The 24,498-nt window shown below is 51.5% G+C and overlaps 1 protein-coding gene across 4 annotated transcripts in view; it reads right to left on the bottom strand.

Annotated features, from left to right (window-relative positions):
* The window catches only part of CLMN (calmin), a 111,820-nt gene extending 87,325 nt beyond the window's left edge, over positions 1-24,495 (bottom strand). For 3 of the 4 annotated variants that reach the window (XM_073241902.1, XM_073241903.1, XM_073241905.1), the window contains exon 1: positions 24,302-24,495. In XM_073241902.1, the coding sequence (XP_073098003.1) occupies positions 24,302-24,383 (82 nt within the window). In that variant the 5' untranslated portion in view covers positions 24,384-24,495. The remainder of the gene's footprint in view (positions 1-24,301) is intronic. The other variant, XM_073241904.1, reaches the window with a different exon arrangement.
* Positions 24,496-24,498: the final 3 nt, after the last annotated feature.

Raw genomic sequence — 24,498 nt, 5'->3', positions numbered from 1 at the left:
AACCCCCCATTCTTAGGCGGGCACCACAGACTATTCCCCAGCCTCTCTCACAGTTAATTGTAGCCATGTGACCAAGTGCTGGCCCATGAGATGTAAGCAGAACTGCCAATAGGCAGCTTCTTGAAAATTAACAGAAAGACCTCCTGACCTGTCTTTATTGTCCCTTCCTTCATCCTGCTGCCCAGAACACTAATGTAATGGCTGGAGCTCTAGCAGCCCTATTGGACCATGAGGTCAAGAGCTACTACAGGAAATGGCAGTGCCACAAGCTAGAGGGAGCCTGGGTCCTTTGGATTTTGTGATGCACAGTGGCCACACCAGCTTTGGACTGCTCATACAGAAACACTTATCTGTTTATAGCACTGATTTGGGGCTTTCTGTAACTCACAGACAAACCTAATCCAGATGGATCCACAGTCACCTCTGGGGTCTGTCTCTCTCAGAGGTGGAGAAAGCAAAGGCAGGCCAGTTAGTGTACTCTGAGGGAGGGCTCTGGGCTTGGTGCCTGCGGGGGCCAGAGTGAGAGGGTGATGTCAGATTCCTACCTACTGTGGCTGTTCCCTGAAGGTCTCACTTTACTAGACTTGAAAGAAGTTTGTAAAGTCTCATTTACAAGGTAAATCTATGCCTGGGGCTCAGGGGCTCAGGAGTTCCTGTGGCTTTAATGAGGAAGAAATTTCAAAGATCAGCTTAAAAAGTGCTTACTTACATCAGCGGTCACAGAGCCAAACAAGGCCATTTCTGTGCATCCCTGTGTAAATGGATACACCAGCGTCATGAAAACAACTGCAACAAGGAGATTCTCAGCTCTCAGTGGTCTCTTTCTCTCCCTTGCTCTCCTATTAAAGTCTGATTTATTGAGGTATAACTTGCATATAGTAAAATTCACCGTCTCATGTACAGGTTTGATAAATAAAGTCATATAACCACCGCATTCAAGATACAGAATATTCTATCATCCCCAAAAGTTCCTTTGTGCCCCACTAACAGTCAGTCCTCTTCCCCTACTCCATGGCCTGACAGCCACAGATCCATTTTTTAGTTCAATAATTTTGCCTTTTCCAGCAAGTCAAATAAACGGAATCGTAAGGTAGAGACTTTAGACTCCAGCTTCCCTCACTGAGCGTGCTTCTGAGATCCATCTGCAGGGGGTGTGCGAGTGGTTCTTTCTTATGGCTGAGCACTATTCCACCGTATGAAGGGACCACAATCTGCATCCGTTCACCAGCTGGGGCACATGTAGGTTGTCCAAATATCCAGTTTTGGGCTATTGTGAATAAAGCTCCTACTATTCTCATGTAGTTGTGTGTGCAAACATGTTTCCATTTCTCTTGGTAAATAACCAAGAGGGAAATTGTTGCTCTGACTGGTAGTACAGATCTTCCTTGACTTATGATGGGGTTCCATCTCCACAAACCCACCACAAGGTGAATGTATCATAAGTTGAAAATGTGTTTACTACACTGCACATTATAGCTTAGCCTACGTTGCCTACAGTTGGGCAAAGTCATCTAACACAAAGCCTATTTTATGATAAAGCATTGACTATCTCATGCAATTTATGGAATCCTATACCGGAAGTGAAAAACAGAATGGGTGGACGGGCACAGAAGGCTCATCAGTGCAGTGGCTGTGTACTCCGGTGACCGCACGGCTGACTGGCAGCTGTAGCTCACTGCCCTGCCCAGCATCACGAGAGAGGATCTATCACATGTCACGAGCCCAGGAAAAGCTCAAAGCTCAAAATTCAAGTGCCATTTCTTCTGACTCTGTGTGGCTTCTGCACCATCATAAAGCCCAAAGTCCTAAGCTGAACCAGCGTAAGTTGGGGACTGTCTGTATATGTTCCATTTTATAAGAAACCATCAAACTTTCCCAAAGCGGCTGCACCATTTTGCGCTCCTACCAGCACGGCGTGAGCGTTCCAGCGGCCCCACGGCCTCCCCAGCACCTGCAGAGGGCTACTGTCAAGTCACGCGGGATTCTGCTCAGCCTGTCCCGGGCAGCCACCACCACAGCTGGGGGACTCTCCTGTAGTTACCACTTCCTTCTCTCATCTTTTCTGCCACCCTGGAGGCAAGCTGGGGTAAGGAAACAGTTTTCCAGGAGGCCATACAGCGGCCAGCCCAGGGACCCCAGAAAGGAGGGTGTCAGTCATGCAAAGAGGTGTAAACTCAGGGACAGGAATGTGACTTCCCCACTTGCCAGCACCACTTCCCCCACAAACATACTCTCTGTAAAAGGAAGAAATAAACTTCCATCAGGTAAAGAAAATCTTGGTCTAAACACTGGTCCAAGCATTATCCAGGAGAACGCATAACAAGTGAGCAAATACTTCTTGCTCAAAAATGCATCTATGCCCACAGAGGAGGGGGCCGCAGAGGTGCAAGAAGCAAACATAAAGTGGAGTTGGTGAGCGTATTTAACCTAACCCCATGGTGAGTCGGGTGTTATCATCTGCACTTTACAGAAGGGGAAAGGCAGCTCAGAATGCGTGATGACCTGCTCAGGTCACACAGCCATTACGTGAGTCTCATCTGGGTATCTTTGAAAGGAAACATTTTAAAAGCCCCTATGTTACCCCTAGGTATTCTGATGCCCCACAGAAAGCCACTTCCAGCACTTTCCAGAATTCACTCCCTCATGCATGCAGATGTTTGTTGAGTGCCCTCTATGTGCCAGACAGACCCTGCACTGGACATTTGGGATGCCTCAGAGAACAAACCAGACAAAATCCTGCCCTCGGAGCACTTCCGGTCTACTGAGCCGGCAGGTGGGCTGGGGAGACTTGGGCTGCACTGGCTTCTCTCTGTGGCTCCCCCAGGCCCTCATCCAAGTCAGAAGAGAGCAGCCAGGGCAACCCAGAGCCCATAGAGAACATTCTGGGCTCGTCGGTGTCCAGCCTTTACTGGGATCCCCATCAGAAGGGGAGATGCTCTGAAAGTAGGGGGCGAGTGCGGTCTGAGCGCGGGTCCCTCACACAGCCATTCCACACGCTCACCCCAGTGCTTGCTGAGCACCCATTCCACGCCAGGCACTGGGAACACAGGAGGGCCACAGCAAAGCCCCTGACCCTGAGGACTCATGACCTGGGGGCAGGAGCTGCGAACAGCTGCTAAGGGACAGAGTGCTAAGTGCTGGAGCCCTGGAAGCAGGGTGCAGGGTGCAGGGTGGGAGCGGGGTGCGGCGGGCTTGGGAACCAAGGAAGGCTGCCTGGAGGTGAGGAGTGGCAAAGGTGGACAGGTGGGGAATGGAGGGAGAAGCGTGTCCACCCAGGCTGCCTGGGACCCTCGCTACCACCCTGTGAGGAAGCCGCGCAGCCACTTCCAACCTCCTTCCTAGATGAGGGGACTGGGGCCAGGATGCTGGAGTGGGTGCTGTGGCTCCCGGGCAGCCTCGAACCAGTGGCTGCTGCTTCCGGAGGGCTGCTGTGCTCTGCATCTGGGTCACACACGGCGCATCAGGTGCTGAGGGAGGTACGAGAATCTCCCCCATTCCCCAGGACAAAGCCCTGTGCAAAGTCGCAGGAGGAGTCCAGGTTCAAGACCCCGCTTCCTGAGTGCTGTTGCCCAGCACCCAGCTGGGCCATCCCACACATGGTGCCACCTGCCTTCTGCAGGCTGCCAGGCCTCAGTTCCCCACACCAAGCCTCCCAAGCACCAAGGGAGTGAAGGGCCCCAAGGTGCCGAATGCCCAGCACTCAGTGCCCCCACCCGAGTCCCTAGGACCTGCTCAGTCACTTCTGGATGGGAGACCAGGGGTCCCCGGAGCCAGTCCCCTGGGCAGCTTCCTCTTGCACCCTCCTCACCCCCTTGACCATTCTTCTCCAGGGTCGGGACTGAAGCCCACGGACCCTTCCCTCCCGCCCTCTGTGAAGCTGACTGGCAGCACGTGAACTGGACGAGGAGGAGGAGGGGCGTACTGACCTCATCTGGCAGCGCTGGACCAGTAGGCCACAGCTGGGCTGGGCAAGCCCTGCCAGACGGAGAGCCCACCCCTCTCGGGGTCATGCATCCAGGTACTTGGTGTGAATCACATTCTTTGAGCTCAGTTTCTCATCTGGCAGACAGGGCAGTTGATAAAAGTAGCTCTCTCCGGGACAATCACAAACTGCAGGTGCATTTGTGTAAGAGCACAAAAGGGCATTAGCTACAGTAGAGGGGGTCAGTGCGAGCTTGGTTCATTGGTCAATCTCCTCAAGGGACCAGCAGCACCTGGGTACCTGCTGGGCAAGCAAATTCTCTGCCCTGCCCCAGACTTAGTGGGGGTGGGGCCCAGACAGCTGCGGTGGCCTCACAGGAAGGGCCTCCACTCCCAGCAGTGCGGACGTTGACATTCTATGCTGGCTCCTTGTCTGTGGTAAGTGCTGCATCCCTGAACTCCAGCCACAAGAGGCCAAGACTGTCCTCACAGTTGTGACTACTGGAAATGTCTGCAGACATTGTCAAATATCCCAGGGGACAAACTGTGGAGTTAAGAACCACTGACCAGAGTTCTACAGAGCATGAAGCAGGCCGCTCCCTCAAGGAGCTTAGTGGGGAACTGCTTTTAGTAATAGCAGCTTGCACTAGCGGGCTTATCAGCTAGATGCACGCCTGCCCCCTTACAGCAGCACCATTTCAGTAACCAGGAAACTGGGGTTGCAAGGTGTGAAGCCACCTGCCCCCTAAGAGGCAGGGCCTGCAGGATTCAGCCCAAACTGTTAGGCTCTGAGCTGTGTGACCTTCCTCCCAGCCTATCCCAGCCCCTGACCCGTGCTGGTCGTCTCCCTCCCTTTGAGCTCCTTGCCACAGCTGCACCTCCCCGTACAGTCCCCTCCCTCAGAAGCTGATGCATGTGGCTCCATCCACCCGGCGCCCCTGGCGGACTCCTTTGCTTTCAAGCCTGGCTCTCCCTAGGAAGCCATGTATCATGCCCCCAGTGCCAGCTGGGAAGGGGTGGAGAGAAGCCCCAGCTTTGGCTGGACTGTTCTGTTTCATCTGTATTCTACACCTCCACCATCCCCCATTAGAAGTGGCTTCAAGTTTATGTTTTCTGCATAAGTGTCAAGTGAAGGGAGTTTGGGGGACCCAGGACCTCAAGCCAAAGCAGTCCTAAGTATAAAATACACCACAAATGTTGACCAAGAGCTATAAAATATTTGACCCAGTCATCAGTTTTCAGGGAACTCTTCCTGAGAAAATACCACCCCGACGTCAAGATGACTGTACAGAGCGAGATGCTCAGGAAAGCAGTTCTCTTTGGAAAATATCCTCACACCTCTCAGGAGGGAGCTGGGTAAGAAAACGACAGCCCAGGCACACAGTGGGGCCCTCTGCGTCCATTCTCTGGGCACTGCAGGACCCATCCTGGGCCAGGCCCACGGAGGCTGCAAAGGGCCCACGTGTGACAGAGGAGTGGACAAGTCATGGCAGTGTGATAACGAGGTGATCCCAGCTGAGACACAATGCCAAGGGCAGAGGGGGGCCACACCCAGCTCCGGGTGTCAGAGGGCTGCCCACCAGCCCAGAAGGCGGCACTGGATGAGACAGGACACGGAAACGTGAAAAGCAGGACCCAAACGCACAATGAACCCAAATGTCACACTGGAAGGTTGTGTTAGGGTGGTGGCCCAAAATGTGCTTGTATGACTTTTATAACCATTTAAAACAAAAATAGTCATTGCCACAAATGATTAGCCCAGTGGATGCCCTCACAGACCACACCACTACACCATGCCAAGTGCTTCTCAGACACTACTAACAAGGCGGTGCTTGTTCCGTCCAAGTACAGATGGGGAAATGGCACAGGGAGGCAGGGGGCTCACCCCCACCCCATGGCTGTGCACATGCAGGGGCTCCGTTCCCAGACAGGGCACTCTCTAAGGGCAGGCTGACCCTCTGCTCCCTCCTCCTTGCCCTCTGTTCTCCGTCTGCCCCCTCTGTCACCACACACCAGTGGAGCTGCCCCACCTGCATGCCCAACCACCATTTCAATGCTTTGACCCCAGAATTTCTAGATCGGAGCCCACTTGAGGCCCAAATAGATGAAAAAGTAGGGGATCTACGGCCACTGGAGGGAGGAATTCAGGGTGTGTATTGGACCCACCTGCTCAGAGGCCTCTGATTTCCCTGCACCAGGTACATAAAGTCAGATCCAGGCCTCCAACCCCACACACCTGCTTCCAGGGTGCAGGCCAGGCCAACCCACCCCATCTGCTGGGGGCCAGCTGGCTTGCAGACTGCAGGACTCTGTCACCCCTGAACTCTGCTAAAGAAATCAGTGTCAGTAACAGCAGGGACAGTGCCAACAACTGCTGTGTGACATGAGGGTGACTAACGTCAGCTACAGAATGCTGCCGAGGGGCTGAATGCGCGCAGACATTCTGCTCGGTGCTGGGGCTTTACAGATATCCTGTATTCTGAACCAGCCATGAGGGGGGCAAGATTCGTCTCTGTTATATAGATGAGGGGGTGGCAGGTGATGCTGGAACAGGTGAGTTTCTTTTCTGTGATGGACTCAGAGGCCAGGTCGGAGTTGAGGGCAGGAGTTTCCTGAGAGTCTCAGGGACAAACACAGGGCAAGTAATTGAGAAGAGGGCCTGGGGCTCAAAGACACCACACAGGAAGCAGAGAAACACGAGTGCTGGAGTCTGTGAATCTAACCTCTAAAGTGTCCTTGGAAATCATAATCTAACTAAGTCCCACTGCGTGGAAATCTAACGCAAGCCACACGTGAACTGTTATGTGTTCTTGCAGCCATATTACAGAAAGTCAAGTGAAACAGGCGAAATCGTGTTAATGATGTATCTTATTTAACGTACAATACCTGAAGTGTTTTTATTTCAACATGTAAGCAATATTTAAAAACTATTCATGACGTGTTTGACATCCTCTTTGTCAAAGTAGGTCTTCAAATTTTGTGTGTACTTTGCATTCCCAGTACATCTCAATGTGATTCAAAATCCTCGATAGCCACAGGTGACTGCTGGCCACCACAGTGGACAGAGCAAATCTAACCCCTCAGTTTACACTGTGGACACTGAGGTCAAGAGAGGGCACTCTGTGAGGCCAGAGCCACATGCTTGTTAATCACAGTACCCAATCCATTTTGGCGGGGACAGGTGTGGCTTAGTGGCAAGAGCACAGGCTTTAGGGTGAGAAATAGCCAAAGCCAGTTTCTGAGTCTGCCATGAACTCAGTGTGTGACTTTGAGCCTTGTAGTTGACCCTCCAAGCCTCAATTCCCCATATGAAAACTGGGATAATTCCCCTACTCATGCAGCTGTTGTGAAAATTAGATATAAAATAGCCAACAGAGTTCTTGGCACACAGTAGGTATTCAATATGGGGACATTATGGTGACATAGGTGGTGAATATACTGCCTTCCTCATCTACATTTCATTCATCCCCAACCCAGAAAAACGATGCTTGAAGGGAGAAGCCCCTCCCATCTGGGGGACAGATCTGCCTGGACTGGGATAGGGGCAAGAAGAGGAAACGAGAGCACACCCCCACAGGACACTGGGGCCACAGTGCCTGCTGTACCCCAAAGCCAAAAAGCCACCCCAACTCCATGAGCCAGTGCCACAGTCAACCTGTGTCCTATCAGTGACAGGGCTGTCCCTTCAGAGCTGACCTCGTTTGAAAGGAAGAGAATCGTAGACCTTTTGATCCCACTGACAATGGCCCAGAGCCCTAGTCTCTTGCTTGGCTGAGTCGAAAAAATCTAGAAGCTCCACCTCAACTCCAAAGACATGCCCTTCTTCACCCAGCGTGGTGCTCCGGGGCTCCGTGCACCAGGTGCTCCAGGTCTAATGCGGCCCCTACCACAACCTCTCTGCGCCAGTCTGTACAGCGGTGTCCAGGAGACACACTCCTGCCCACCTAAGCATCTGGGTGAGTTGTCCCCTCTGCATGGAATGTTCCTCTCTCTCTTCCACCTGGCTAATTCCTACTCTCCTCATTTCAACTTAAACTGTCACCTTGTCTCAAAGTCTGTCACGGCACCTGATGCAGGGTTCCCTCATTAGACACTTCCAACAGTCTGCCATCGATCACGGACATCATTATATCCTGACAAGACCATGGCAACGCCTGCCTGCCGTGGAGCAGAGACTGGGTCTGTATCTCCCTGGTGCTTGGGAGGGTGCCTGGCACCAAGCAGATACTCAATAAACACCTGCTGGAAGTTGCTGTTACATGACGTTAACTAAAGAACCAAAAGGGCTCTGGCCAGTTTGGTGTGGAAAGAAAAGAGGCACTATCTTTGAAAACAGAAACAAAAGTTGCAGTGTCGGCACCTGATGCATTAAGTAATTTTCTGTGGAAAAAATTCCAAAGGGTCAGGCATTATTGCATCAACTTTGCTGGTCCAACAACTGGAGAGTAGTGCTTGGTTATAATGGACACAATTCACAGAATGACTATTACATCAACTACTGACTCTCCAAGAGCCTCAAAGCTGGAGCTTCGTATCAAAGAGGCTTTTGAGTGAGGGGCACACGTAGTTACCACAGCCTGTCTGTGTGGGAGTGAAGACAGCTCTTTGGAGAAGCACAGCTTCGCCCTTTCATTTGCATGCTACCCTGTTAGTTCTCAGGTGGGTGCTGCCACCTCCAGTGTTGAGGGAGGTGTTCATGCCCAGATGATTAGCATCCGTGGGCTTGTCAAGGATGCTACGCCTCTTGCCACATGTGGAACATCCCATCCAGGGAAGACCATCCTGTTCCAAAACCAGAGCGTTTCCCTGGTAGGCACACACTGAGGGATGCTGGCCACAAGCCAGCCTGGGTCATGTCCCCAGGGGAAATGGTGGTCAGGGAAAATGAGTCCAAAAGATCACTTCATTAGTAATAAAGACCCTCCCTAACCTAACACTGTCCCCTTCCCACCCAGCTTGGACCAGGTACCTTCTGAACATTCCAGCACATTCCTGCCTCTGCTCCTTGGCTCATTCCATCTTCCTCACTCACCTGGGAGCGCCAACCCTGCCCATCTCCAACTCACCATCCTGAACCTCCACCCAACACGGTGAGCATGTACCTTGCTGGGTGGCTCAATCCCAGTCATCTCTGCCTTCCCCAGGGGAGTCCAGGCCCCCAACGAGACAAGTCACTTAGTGTTTGACGAGTCTTCGACAAGTCACTTACTGCCCTGTGGTGTCTGCAACTTGATCCTCGAGAACAGACACCAAATTTGACCTCAAATATTGACTAGTGTTCAGTTCAGTGGAATCCCTACCAAAATACTGACCACGGTACCAAAACAAACTCTTCTTTTACTTTAAGTATAAAAGAAACCCATCTATTCAAAAGGTCCTGATTAGTACTGGGCACTCAGCATCTGAGACATCACTGATGTCAAACTCCAAACAACCCCTGAGGGGCAGGGGGTTACTATTATTAAAGTCATGTGACAGATACAAGCGGTCAAAGCTCCACGGTGGGATGTATTTCGGCTACAGTTCTGCAGTGAAGGGGCTAAAATCCAAGTCCACACCTGGCTCCCACCACCTTCTCTTTCCTGTAGACCAGACAGGCTCTCCTTTCTCTGGTTTTGTTCTTATTGATCAACTATGTTTACTCGATGAGGCCTACAGGATAAAAAGGCATCATTTCAAGGGTCTTGGAGGGTCACACATGGATTCCGTCGTTACTGGAATCTCCAAAAGGTGTGTCTCCTCCTCCCAGGTCATCCAACCTGCTCAAAAATCTAGGCAATCAAGGGAAGTCAGCCTGGTAGTGTTTGCTGGAGACTCAGGCAGGATCATCTTTAATCTCGCCATGAAGAGCAGCTTAACTTTCAGAGTGTGGCACCAGCCAATTCTCCCCCAGGTGGCCTGTAGCTTCGGGCTCCGGAGGTTTTATGAACACAGGCAGGACTCCAACATCAAACAACGGTGAAACCTAACAAGTCGTTCCTTCAGCGGTTTGGTGTTTCTCTCCAGGGGGGAAGCACAGGCCGCAGCTTTAAAACGAGGACCAGAAGTGTGTGATGCTTGGTGCCAGGGGTCCCACCTGCAGAGCTGAGAGAAGCTTTTAGCCCACCGACTGGGGATTGGAGACTGGACCTTGGCGGCAAGTTCATCAGAGGAAATCACTCCACCTCTAAGCCGCCTCCCACCTGGACCCCTCACCCCCAGGCCTAGGGACTCCAGCCCCAGGTAACCACAGTGTGCGTCTAGGGAGACAGCCATTAGATGTGACCAAAACCCCTCAGCAATTTCCCAGAATTCTCCTGGCCACCAGTATTCAGCAGCAATCTCTGAAAAATAGTCAAAGTGGAAGGGCCCGTAGCCAAGCAAGTATCCTCACATTTCGCATCTTCCAGGCTGGGAGCACACAGCACCTGCTTGTCTGCTTCCTGCCTGGCTCTTCTGAGACACTTGGAGAGGCAGGGGAGTGACTTCTCAGAGAAGAGACTCAACAGACGCTTCTAGTGTCAGTCCATCTCAAAGCTCCACCCCAACCTGGAGTGATTGTGTGTGTGTGTATTGTGTACTTAGAACATAAGACCTCAAGGATAGAAAGAACAGAGGGGGCAGGACAGCATCAGAATTCTGCATGGTGAACAAAGACGAACCCGCAGTAATTGCCTTAGCAAATTCAAGAAATCTGTGTCGCAAATGGCAGTGAGGGAGGACAAAAACAGTCCAGTCTACTCAGAAGTTCAAGTGGTGCAGGAATTGTACAGAAGGTCTCAGTACAGACTGAACTGAGTGGGCACAGTGAGTGACTTTATGCATATTGGATACAGAGGACCACCTGCCCCAAGCTTCTCCCTTCTTCTGGCTCCCAGTTCCCCACTCCTCACCCCAGCAGCCTGGGCTTGACCCTCCGGACAGGGGACTGCAAGATCCTTCCATGAGGAGTCCGACCAGCCAGGAGGAAAGACCTAAAGATACCGACCAAGGGTTCCCTGTGACACACACAGCCCAGCTGGGCAGCCCTCAGTGCGGCTCCCGGCCCAGAAGCCCCAGCCCGTGCTCAGAGCTTACAGGATACACTTCAGGCCCCAACGCTTAAATATGAGAAGACAATCAAAGACTGTGAGCCTGCTAGAAAGAAGCCTCTAATATGAAAGCTCCAGACCAAATGAAAACAAGCAAAGAGAGAGGTGGAAGGCACACACACATGCACCACACGCACACACACGCACACACACACATGGCATAACCAATGTGCACAAGCACAGCTCTAAGCGCTTTGCCTCCAGTAGATCATGTGATCATCACAGCTCTTGAGGCAGATATCGATATTATTATTTTCATTTTATAGTGTTTGAAGAATTATGAGGTTGAATAACTTGCCTGAAGTCACAAAGCAAGTGAGTGGCAGATCCAGGATCCAACCCAGCATATGTCTCCATGCCTCAACCCCAGCCTTTCAAAGCACGACCCAGCCATCACTGACCATCGTTAGCATTCCCGATGTGAGGAGAAGGTCTGCAGCCCCAAACAAGACAGGGCTTCTCTAAAGAATACGAAAGAGCTCTCGCAAGTTAAAAATGTGGTAGATTAAAAAGTGGAATATAAAATTGATGTAAAAGGGATATAAAATAGAAAAGATAGGAAAAATTAGAGGATTCTCCGGGATGATATCCTGGACTAATAGAAAGGAGTTCTAGAAAATTAGAGAAGACCAACGAACAGAAATCATGATGGACTAATCCGAGAAAATCTCCCAGAATTGAAGGACACAGTTGCAGATGGAAAGGGCCTACTAAGTGCTCAGTATAATGGATGAAACGACACGGGCACCAAGCCACGTCACTCTCAAGTCTTGGGGTGCTGAGGACAAAAAGAGGATCCCATAAGCTTGCAGAGACAACAAAGTTAGGTCACACAGAGGACCAGAAATGGCTTCATACTTCTCAGCAGCAACTCTGGAAGCTAGAAGACAGTGGAGCCAAGTTTTCAATACCTTGAAGGAATATGATTTCCAATCTTGAATTTTATGCCCAGCTAATCTAGCAATCAAGAATTCATTTTCTCATGTACATGTTCTCAGATAACTGAATGCCCAGGCACTCTCTCAGGAAAGAAGCATTCCTGTATTCAAGGGACTAGGCCATAAGACAGAAACAGGAAATGGGAGATGTGACCCAGGAGAGCAGTTAGGAGAACCAGAGGTGATGGTGACAGAGGGCCCAGGTGACAGCCAGGCCTCAGGTGTGGAGGGCTAGGAGTCCACATCCAAGCAGGTGGACCTGATGTTCTCAAGAAGAGGAAATCGAGATAATTTACCTGGTGCATGCAAACAACTTGAGGGATACCTAGAACACTGACAGTTTGGGGATGAATCAATAAGCATATACACCAACAGAAAGAGATCATTTTTAACTCCAAGAAAGCCAGAAAGTACAGCAAGAAAGGAAAAGTGGTCATAATCTCCTGCACGACTAGGCTCCGAACAGCACTGACCTAGTAGTGACAATGCAAACCCCGGTTACTGATCTTCCCAAAGTTCTGAGGAAACTATATCAGGAAGTCGGAAGGACAGGAAAAACTGTGTTTAAAAGTCAAAAAGAAACTTATGTCCTTACCTTCCATAGTAAGAAATTGGAGCCTAGAACCAAAAAACTGAGATGAAGTAATATATGCATGTTACTTGGAAAATAACCTCTGGGAAAAGGGGCAATAGGGGCAACCACTATTTTTCACACAAACCTTGGAGAACTACTGACATGTTTGACTTGGAAAAGGCAAGGGAAGGGGAAACAGACATGGATGGGGACATGGGGTATCTACAGCTAGTCAATACTGAAAAAAAGCTAAAACTAAAAATACAGTCTGCCAGACCCCAGAACCTATACCTTCCCTTTGAGTCTACCTTCATATATTTAACAAATATGAGTTGAGCACACACTGAGCCTAGGATAGGAGGCTAGGCCAGGGGACAGAGCAGCGGACAGGCCAGGGCCCAGTGCCCAACGTAATGAGGCTTCTGGTCTACCAGGGCAAACCAACTGTAAATGAGCTATCACTAATAACAGGCCCAAACATAGCAGACAACCTGGGGTGTCATAACCTACCAAGGGGTACGCTTGTCTAATTCCAGGCCTCTTCCTCTGTTAGCCCATCACTGGTCCCATGGCACCTTGTCCCCCTCATCCTCCCACAGGGAAACCATCACATACCATTTCACCCACAGCACTTCTGGGAACGTAACAGACCATCACCCAGGCCTGCCAACACCTGGTCACTAGGCCTAAGGCCCTCAGCTTTGATTGGGAAGGTATCATGTTTTGTTTTTAGACAAGTCAAGCTCAAAGGCCAGACCATCTCTCAGAGGGACAACTCCACACAGTCCCAAGTGTACATGAAGGGAAAGTGAATACTTAGTGCAGACCAGCCTCCAGCAAGTGCCGGTGGGTATGGAGAGCCAGAGGAAGTGTCAGATACCAGGGTGTGAAATGAAACCTGAAATATGGTGCTTATGAGCTGTGAGACAGGGCAAAGTTCCTGGACTCCTCTGAACCTTAGGGTCTTCATCCGTAGAGTGGGGATACACCACCAACCTCAGAGGGTTATGGTAGAATTAGGTGACATAATGGAGATGACAGGGCTTTATAATCTGCCATTGTTGGGATACGACCCAGCGTGAGGATGACAGGATGGTTTCCCAAGGTTGCCTGCATTCACTTCTGCCACTGTTCAAGGTCACGGGGATTTTACCATGTCAGCTTTTCAAAACGGATCCTTGCCCCCACTCTTCTCAGACCTGCCCCTGGGAGTCACTAGTTTGAAATCACCAGTAAGTAATTTAGACTTTATTTTGTAACACTGCAAGGACCCTGGTATGTACGTGACTATTAAAGAGCTGTCACTGACTGCTCTGATAAGGCTCATTACCCAAGGCTGGGTGACTTGTTGCCCAACAGCCTTGAGCCTGGCCACTTCTAGGTCAACTGCTCTTTCCAGTTGTCTGGGACTTGACCTAGTGCTCACCAAGCCCCACCTGCCAAATTCAAGTCCCATCAGCCCCCGTCTTCATATCCCCTTCCCCATCTTACTCCCTCTTCCCAGGCTTAGTTCTGATTCTCAGTAGCTTGACATTCATGCTACTGAGCTTGACATTTTAGCTCAGTAGCTTGACATTCATGATGCACTTGCTCAACCTTAAGTTTTCAGGGTTAGATAGTAATGCCCACCACAGGGGTTATTGGAAAGACATGGTACAGTGTCCAGTAAGCGGTCATTTCCCATTCCCTGACAGTCGCTGTAATCATGACATCAATGTTCTATAGCCAATTATGAAAGGCCCTGACCTAACTGATTTCTACACAACCTGCACTCTATATTACACATTTTACAACAATGCCCCAAATTATTTTCTCTAACTCGAGTCAGCCTGAAAAAGAAGGGTACAGCACAGGGAAGCCTTTTAACTAACTACACTGCCATCTTGTTTGGGAAATTACTGGGACATGTGATTGCATTTCATGCTTATTTCATGAAAATAAGTAGAAATGGGAAAAAATCTGTCATTATCAGTGATTACTAAGAGTTTCATAAACCTAATACCATGGAGACAGTGGAACCAGAGCAATGAAGGTTATGGGTTGACCTTCGGCTAAGAAGGGAGGGGAGGTTCAGGAAGTGAATGAAACGAAAGTAGTACAGCATGGTGTCTTTGAACTCTGCCCAAAGCGAGGTATGATTAGGCTTTTTCTTCCATTCTCCAGGAATTTAAGTTCCTCATAATTTGGACGTCTAGCCTTGGACCTTTAGCCCTTGACGTAATGTTACCAAAAGTCAGGAACTGCCTATAAGCCATTATCGTAATGATAGCTCAATTCTAATAGACTAATATTTTGCATGAAATAGAAGATTGTTTATCCGAAAACCCAGGACTTGACTTGCTCCACGGTAATGGCATTTCCAGAGCTACCATATCTCAATTCTAGAAGAACACAAGGATTAGAATGGAGATGTCACTGCTTCCAAAGCATGCTAAATACCAGGGTCCACAGACCAGCGTATCACCGTCTTCATGCCGCCGCTGTCCAACTGTCAGAGCCACAGAGCACAGCCTGGGCCCCATGACCCTGTCCCCTGGTTTTTCTCAGATCACACCAGCCCTGCATCTGGACTCCTGGGTGAAGAGTCTCTGAAGGCTCGGGCAGGTCCCCTCCTGTCCCCTCAAGTCCTGTTCTCCTGCCTTTTGTCAGGCAGCCTCCCCAGGTTCCACAGCCAAGAGGTAGCAGCCCTGTGACCAGAACCCAGGTCTCTGCATTCCAAGCTCCAACTTGAACCCACCACCCCAGTGTCCATCAAACTCCCATGGAAACCTAAAGGGTATTCCAGATGTGCAAATGCCTCCCAGATGTGTCTCTCCCAGCCAGCCACTGGTACTTCATTTATGCAAGAGTTCTCTGTTGCTTCTGGGACAAATTACCACATATTTAGTGGCTTAAGACAACACAAAATTCTCATCTTCTGGTTCTGGAGGTCAGAAGTCTGAAATGGGATTGACAGGCTATAAACCAAAGTCATCAGCAGGAAACATGTTCCTTCTGGAGACTCTGGGGGAAAATCTGTTCCTTCTCTTTCCCAGTCCCAGCGGCTGCCTGCAGCCCTTGGCTCGCGGCCACTTCCAGCAGTGGCACCACCACCATACCTCCTCTCTACACCCCACCCCCTCCTGCCTCCCTCTTATAAAGATGCTTGTGATTAACTGGACCCACCTGGGTCACCCAGGCTCATCTCCCATCTCAAGATCCTCCACTTAAGCACATCTGCAAAGTCCTTTTTTTTAACCAAGTAAGGCACCATATTCCCAGGTTCTAGGGATTAGGGTATGGACATGTCTGGAAGGCCATTATACAGCCTACCACAATTTGGCAAACAGTGCGGAAGACATACTCCACGTTAGGGGAGGAAAGGTGCACGGGACAGAGCTCTGCGCACCGTTCTCAGGGGTGGGCCCCAGGCAGTCCAGAGCAGGATGCTGGGAATTCCACCCAGGCCCGTGAGGCGGGGGTCAGGGAGGCTGCTAAGGCACCGTCATGATCGGTCTCTGCAGAAGGAGCAGAGCAGACAAAGGTACAGGGACAAGAAAGGGCACGGCGACACCTGGGTGCACCTGGGTCTGGTTCATTCCAGGAAGGACAGAAGCAGCGGGGGCCGGAGCACAGCCGGGCAGCAGGGGAGGCAGGGAGGAGTCTGGGCAGAAGAGGGACATGGAAGAGAAAGCTCTCTGGTTACACGGCTGCAGTGGGATTGGACGCCCCGAAGGCAGGAAAACAGTGGTCTCAAAAGCAGGCGAGAACGGAAAGGCCTAGATGAGAGAGAAACCAGGGCCAGGACTGATGGACAAAGGAGGTGAGGAGGGGCCAACAGAGGATACCACCTGAGGGCCAAGTTATTTCACCACCAAACTGACAGGTCATCCCTGGGCCCCCTCCCCACCCCCCGCCCCAGTTCCAGCCAGAAGGCCTCAGAATGCTGCTTTTTAAGTATGTCATCCCATAGATGATTAAAAATAGTTTAAAAGAGGAGAGGGATATAAATATCCCAAAGGCTCCTGCCTGCATGGAGAGCTCCACCCCAGGACAGGGAAGCAGGACTGGGGCATAACATCATTGGAGCCCCAGAGGTCCTTCCAGTGAGAATCCCCAGTGCTGCAGGAGCCAAAGGTCCTGCTGGTTGACACCAAAATGACTCCAGGGCTTTTGCAAATTCCCGACCTCCTCCCTGCCTTTCCTGGTTCTCAGGGGCTTCAGACTGGCCTTCAGGCAGAAGCTATTCACGACACTCAAGAAGGGTAAGAAGAGACGAGAATGTCCACTGACAGGCTACTTCTGGGACCGTCCCCCTGCACCCCCATGACCCCAACCCAGGCCACAGTCCTGCCAAAGAGCCTACTGCCTCCCCCAGCATCCCTGGTTTCACACTGCCTGCCTTGCTGGTTGCAGATTTTCCCCTGCCTTCCCACCCCAGACCCACCCCAAGGCTGGATATGGCCTCCCCTCCCTCCCAGACCCCTGCAGCCCCCACCTTGAACACCTTCAGTCCTAACATGCTGCCCTCAGCCTCACAATGCCTGTGTCCTCCGTGTACTGGGGACTCCTGGAGCGTCCCAACCCCCCTCCATGCCAGCTCCTGGCATACGGGAGGACCAAATGGCCAGGCTTCTGGGGGCTAAGTGCATTTCTGAAGCAGGTCCAGAACCCACCACCGGCACGTGCCAGTCCTCTGAAAGTAAGGCTGGGCCATTATACATGCACAAGCATTCGCTGACATTGTCATCTCAGACTCTCCTATTTGTCGTGTGCCCTGGGTCTGGGTCTAGAAAATAAGGATCCTACCCTCCTACAGGAAGTTCTCTGGATTCCCACATTCCGAAGGAGCCAGGGAGCAAATCTTTTGGGTTTTGTGGGTACTTCCCTGTCACAACTACTCAGCTGCCACTGTAGTGCAAAGGCAGCCTCGGACAATATGCAAATGAATGGGCACGGCAGTGTTCCAGTAAAACCTTTTCACCAAAACAGGCAGCAAGCCAGGTTTGGCCCGCAAACCATACTTTGCCAATCCCCGATCTGATAGAAAATAACTAATGAAAGAAAAGGAGACAGACTAGTGAGGGAAGAGAAACATCAAGAGATTTTTTTATAAGTTACACTTGTCGATTTTTGATGCTGGCTCTAATTTCTTTGGTGACTGACGCCATCTACCACTGTTGAAAAAAAAAGTGCAGGGAGGGGTTGGGGGAAATAAGAAAAGATTTCTATGGGAACAGGGAGTTCACTTTTAATGGTTCAACCACTAAAAAGACAATTACTTTATTTTTCTCTCTTCCTCTCTGAGCAGGGCAGGCGTCGGCTGGCTGGGCAGGACTCTGCCCAGTGTTCAGCTGTTTCAGTCAAAAATTAAATGTCACAGTGTCCCACTGGTCAGGGAGGGCAGTTAATGCAATCAGGGCCCCTTCAGCAAAGGGCTGTTTCCCTGGAGCCCTAGATCTGGTCACAAGTTCCTTCTGCCCCTGACTGCCTGGCCCCTGGGCTGCTCTGACGGCATTAAGGCCAACCACCAGCCAGGGCCACTAGCAAGTGATTCTGTGTCAAAAACTCTTCCTATGTCTGCAGCCAACTGGACTGCAGGCCGCCCTACTACTGACAAATTGTTTAGGTGATGGGCTTCCATTTTACCTGGCCCCTGACCACTTCTGTTCCTTGGTGCAAATGGACATGGGTAAACACAGGAGGACTGTGTTTGCCGTAACTGTGACCAGGTCATTAAACCTCTCTGGGCACCTTGAACTGGCCCAGCTAGTTCAAAGCAGGTGTCCCAGACCTTCCCCGGCTTTTCACAGAGACCGTAATTCATCAGCCAAGAATAAACTAAGAATATGCATTTACTGTGTGCTTTTACAACAAAGCTTATGAATTGCAACCTGTTCTGCACAGGACCCTTAGTGGGAGTGAGTCTCAGCAGCTGACAGTGAAAAGAAACCAGGAACGCAGGCAGTTGTGTGCAACAGCGCCCAGAGTCCCACAGCTGCCCACTGAGTATGCCAGAGACTGGAACACAGATGGCTTCGGTGGGCATGCCCCATCCAGGCCCCATCACTCCTCAAACCACCTTCCTGGGGGCCCACTTGTACCCGATAGTGCAGCCTTCTCATTCTTCAGATGAGGAAACTTAGGCACAGCCAGGGGAAGATATTTCCCAGGATCTGTAACAAAACCAGGACCTAGACCCAGGCCTCAGCCTCTGGGGCCTGCCTGTGGCTTCCCCGGCTGCATAAAATGCTCCACCTGGAAAAGCCCCCCAGAAGAATCCACACCCTGAGTTAGGGATGTAGCCGGGACTAGAATGTGGCCTTTTGCCTGCAAAATCCAGAGTTAACTCAAAGCCTGTGGCCTGACTCCAGCTGGGGGCCTAAAATAAGTGTTCTACATGATGAATCATTCTTTAGAACCAAGCACACAGCCCTGGGCCAGGGCCCTCATGGGCAGCAAGCTCCTGGAGGACAGGAAACCTCTGCATTTGATTTTCTTCAGTTCTAGAGAAATCTCCAGCGTACTTGCTGTGCCTGCCAAGAGCCAGGGGAGGCGGAAGCAGGAAAAATTCCTCCTTGGCTCCTTTTCTTCTCTGGGTGCTGGGTAGCTCTGACCACAGTGACACACCAGACCTCACCGCTGTACACACAGGAGGTCTAGAGGTATGGAGAACAGAACCGGAAGGGAGGGTGCCCAGGGCTGGGAGCAGGTGGGTGGTTGGGGAAGGGGAAGCTGGTGTGGCATTGTGAGCTGGGCCACAGAGGGCCTTGCAGACCAGGCTAAGGGGCTTGGACCTGACCCTGTAATCCCGCACAGCCCAACCTTTTCACATCCCAGCAATCATGGACAATGATGCTATTCACCCCAAGGACCGAGGAGCCGCCCTGAGCCCATAGGTTGGCCATGGAGACCTGATGAAGGGATTAGCAGGGACGTGTGTTGGGTGGTAGGCAGATTGGAGGAGGTGACACAAGGCCCAGAGCCATAATGAGGTCACTACAGGCATGAGAAGGGTCTGGGCCGGAGTCAGTGGAATGAGAGGAGGAAGTGGGTATCACAGCTAGGGCTGACTTTTTTAGCCCTGCAGGCCCTATCCTGCCCCCCAGCCAGCGTGCAGGCTGACCCAGTGACTTTCCTTCCTTCTATGCTGGCAATGGAGGGTTCCAATGGTCAAGTTGCTGCTCTACCCTCAAGGTCCCATTCCAACGCCCTCCTCTGAGAGGCCTTCTAGCTCCCAGACTCAAGGCTACCAGCTTCCTTCCCTATGAGCTATCGCATGATTCACAGAGCAAGCCCGCTGGGATGTGTGGGCTTAGTCTGACCTGGGTTCAAATCTCAGCTCCACCTGCAACTCCACGACCTCGGTCAAGTCATTTCACCTCTCCACTTCTGAGAGAAGCACCTACCCCACGGGTTTGGGAAACACCAAAAGCAGCAGCTAGTGCCATGCCTGGCACATGCCTGCCACATGGGCTGATCTGTTACTGCCTCTGCTTGGCTGTCAATTCCAAGTGTCCCAAATTGCTGTTCCTGTTTGCTGACCTTGGCAGTGCTGCCTCCCAACAAATTCTGATTGAGGGGGGCACTGAGGTCGGGACGGGATGCTGCTTAGGGAACCCCACCCAGCAGGGCCCAGATGGCAGCAATGGATGCCCCACCTGGCTCCCCCACAGTGGCACTGAGAACAGCCTGTGTCTGCCCAGCCTCACCTAACTTCGTCTCCTCCCAACTCTGGATGCCAGGTCTCAGCCATGCTACTCTGAAACAATGAGGTCGAGGTTCAGGGCATTGGACCCAACAGGTACCAGAGCAACAGGAGACAGCCCCAAACTGAGCTGATGTCTGTGCTGCCAGAAAATCCAAGCTTCAGCCTGGCTGGGTGCCTGTGATGGCTTCACACTCCTTAAGGCAGGGACAAGAACCAACTTTGCCTTCCTGGCTGGCTGTGTGATGTTATATGATTGGCACAGGTTTGCTAAACTGAACAGAAAAGTGCTGTGAATTTTAGGGGGTTCTGGAGGCTTCCTACAAGAACTGGAGTGTCTTCCAAATTCTGGCCAGACACCCCTTTGACCAAGCGTCAGCTGCCCCCAGAACTGGTGGTGCTTTCAGCTGGACCCTGAGGACAAGCCAAGGAGGGAGTGGGGTAAAGTCCCGTGTCACTGGAAAAGCGTCTGAGCCGAGGCTGCCCACAGACTGGCTGAGTAAGGCACAGACTGTTAACCGGGCTGCCTCTAACCTCAGTTCTACCCCACATGGCCTCAAAGAAGCAGGACCACCAGGTGGAGGCCACCAACATCCTGCAATTCCATTTTCTCCTCTCCAGAAAGGTCAACAGCTTGGGCCACCCCCATTTCCCTGCAAGGGACCCTGTGAGGGTGGCACAGGTGGCCTTTGCCTGAGGGGCACCCATGCTCTCTGCCAGAGAGTCTTTCACTTAACAAACACTTTTAGGACCCATCAAAGTGAATATGGACTTTCTCAGCCTGCATGTCAGGACAGCAGGTTGAGTGACGGACAGGCCTCCTGGGAGGGGCCCTGCTCTCTGCCCAGCTCACCCCAACGGCCACAGACAGGCCAGGAAGTCTTCATTGCAAAGTTCTGTGGGGATGACCTGGCGACATCACAATCATATCTATGTGGATTCCAGAATTCCACAGTCCAGGGCCATAGCCAAAGGCTTCAGATGAGCAACATACCTTTAGAGGCCAACATACCTCCAAGTCACCTTAACTGTATAGAAAGATGTAAGGATACAGGTATGCTACCAAACCACTCCCCCCTGAAATGCAATATCCCCATGAATGACCCCAGAAGGCCCTGGCCACCAGAGTCAAAGCTTTCAGAAAAGAATCAGGGCCGCCTGACCAAGGCAGTAGCTGCCGCCTGCAGATGGAAGCACAGAATCTTCCTCAGTCCCTAGGATTACAGATTCATGAAATCCCACTGTACCCAGCCTCCCATCACCACGACAACTGTGACTACCTGTGCTTTAAGCACATGGCTTAAAAACAACCCTTCTGTCTGCATGGCTCCTGCCTCCCTTGCCTACCACCCTCACTAAGTTCAGATGAACGAGCCCCTGCCTGTGGCCCACCAGCTGGTCCTCCTGATACATCCAGGGCTGGCTGAAACCCACCAGCCAGTTTGGGCAGATGCCCTCAGCATGGCGAGGAGAGCCTTCTGGACTTGGTTGAGACTCCCTTTGGTTGAGACTCCCTGAGTAGCACAAAGACAAGGAGAAAAAATGTCTTGTAAGCATTCGGTCAAGAGACTGGGAAGCCACAGGAAAAAATGGAGAAAGAAGATTGATTCTTACCTCACCCCCACCTCCTCTCCCACCTCTTCTCAGTGGTTCTGGGCAGAGCAGCAAAGCCAGGAGCCAGCAACTCCTCAGCATTAAGGTCCCCCAAGGACTAACAGCTTCTTTCATTTGCATAGCCCTGAACTGCAGACAACCTAAATGTCCCTCACCAATGACACCTTGGAATTCATATGACGGGACAGTTCTCAGCAGTAACAAGGAACTACGTGTTGCCTGGGTCTGTATCTGCGAGCTGAGATTGACGCACATGTTGTGCACTGGCCATCTTTTCTAAATAATGAAAGTGTTGCAAAACTTGATGTTTCCACAACTCTCTAGATGTACTAAAAATTATTAGATTATAAACTTAAAACAGGTGAATTTTATGATATACAAATTATACTAGCATAGTTTCATAAAACTAAAAAAATAAAATAAAATAGGAACTACTGATAAGCAAGGACAGGGCTGAACTGCACCAACATAATGTGGAGCAAAAAAGCCCATTTCAAAGGATTATGTACTGTATGATTCATTTTTACATGAAATTCTAGAGGCAAAACTACAGTAATAAAGACCAGAAGAGTAGTTGCCTTGTGTGGGTGGGGGGTGGGGAAAAATTACCGACTGGGAAGGGAGATGACCCCTTTGGAAATCTTCTACATCTTGATCTGGGTGGTAGTTACATGGGTATATCATACCTAAAAGTTTTGGGGGCTTATATTTCAGATTTATGCACTTTTATATACATATGTGATCACACATAAGAGATATACATAATAACATATAAACTTAAAAGTTTTTTTAAACAGCAAAGCCCATTGATCTCAACTTTTAATTGTCATTGCCTAAAAGTAAGGACAGTTCACTGTGAGCTGAGAGTGAGAAACCCATTCAGTGAACTCCGACCCAACCCTCATGACCCATCTCAGATTGTTCCCGTGCACTGAAGCCTTCTCTCACAGTTCTAGGTATAAGTAACTGCTCATATTGTTGAGCATCCCTTCACAAAGTTGATCTCCTTGCATTGGGAGCTGATCCTGAAGGAATGCAGGCAATTGTTGCACAAAGAATTGATTAGTACATATTAAACACCCACTGATTGCCTAAGACACAGACACATACACACATATGCCCTGACAGCACAAAGCAGAAGCCATTTCAGCAGAAGATACTAATGCCCACCCCCAAACAGGAAAATAGGATGTCAACTCCTGGGCAACAGGATCCAGGCACAAGGCTTATTATCAAAAGGGATCGTTTTCAACAACATCTCCAGCCCACTCCTCCTCTTACACAAATCACAGCCTGATCAGGGAGCCCACAGCAAACTCAGTTTCTGGTGTCCACTGCACGGGGCAACCCCACCACTTCAGGTCACCTCTGCCTCCACTGTCCTTGCTCAGCCAAGGGGTGGAGCAGGGCCACGTGGGCTCCAGGAAACATTCTCGCAGGTGTAATGTTTAAACCTGAGCACTCAGCCACCCCCAGACTGCACCCCGTGCCTGGGGCACCCAGCCCTCCAGCGGGGAAGGCACAGCACCTGCTGCGGGTGGGGGCACCCACAGCCCCATCACAATCTGTCCAGCCCTCTCTTTCTCTCTGAGCCGCCCCAACCTAGGAATCGCCAAGAGACCCAAACCTGCAGGGGAAGAGCCTGAAGAACCCTCCCTGCCCAGGTCTTTGAGTGTGAAGAGAGGCCGGAAGTGGAACTCTGTCCAGGTGGGCAAAGCCACGGATGTAAAGAAACAGACTGGAAACACACCTCCAGGAAAAGCAGCCTTCTTTGGGTGGGTCGGTTAGGAGGCGATTGTGGGTGGCTTTTTCCCTTTAAATATTTTTGTGTTCTCTAAATGTCCACACTGATGACGCTCTTGAAAGATAAATGGACTTCATCGGTGGCGAGGGCCACTCCCGAGCCCTTGTCCAACGCGCTGGCCATGGAGTTTCTTTCCCCTCCTCTCAAGAAGACAGACTCTGGTCCAGGCGTCCACTGCCCAGGGGCCCCTCGCTCCCTCCCCAGTGACCCCGGCATTCCGGGGGAAAGGGCCGGTCTTGGCTGCTGCCTGTCTGACCCCACGGATTCGCGCCCCTGGCCCCCTTCTCCCCAGCCACCCAGAGGCGCCGCCCCCCATTCAATCCCCCTAGCCTCCGAGTACTTAGGAAGTGTGCGAACTCACACGCACGTAACCGCACTTTCTCTTCCTCTCCCTGACCTGGACCACTGCCCCCCTGAGCCCACACTACAAACTTCTTCAAACTCGCAGCTGCGGCTGGAGGGGGTGTCGTGACATTCCCCCAAAGAAAACAGGACCACCGACACACACGTGTGCCGTCCCACCCCCTGGACAACTGTGAACTGGCCCCGCCGGCAGCGCTGGGGTTTGGGGGGGCTGGGCCGGGACCCGGCAGGGGGCGGCCCGGGCCGGAGTTGCCGGGGTGGGGGCGGCTCCCGGGCGCCCGGGGTCAGCCCGAGCTGGCGCTCCTTTCCGGGGAGGCTGGGGCGCCCTACCTTGCAGGTTCTGGACTCGGATGTCGCTGATCTGTCCGATGAGCTCCTCGCGTTGGAACCAGTCCCATTCGTGCGCAGCCATGAAGCGCGGGCGGTTGGGCCGGGGCGCCGGGGCCGGGCGCGGGCCGAGGGCCGGAGAGCCTGGCGGGCGGGCGTGCGAGCGGCACGCACCCGGCGAGGGCGCCGCGGAGCCGGAG

Source organism: Manis javanica, chromosome 8 (genome assembly GCF_040802235.1).
Source record: "Manis javanica isolate MJ-LG chromosome 8, MJ_LKY, whole genome shotgun sequence".
Lineage (NCBI taxonomy): Eukaryota > Metazoa > Chordata > Mammalia > Pholidota > Manidae > Manis > Manis javanica.
This window is presented reverse-complemented; position numbering and strand designations above follow the sequence as displayed.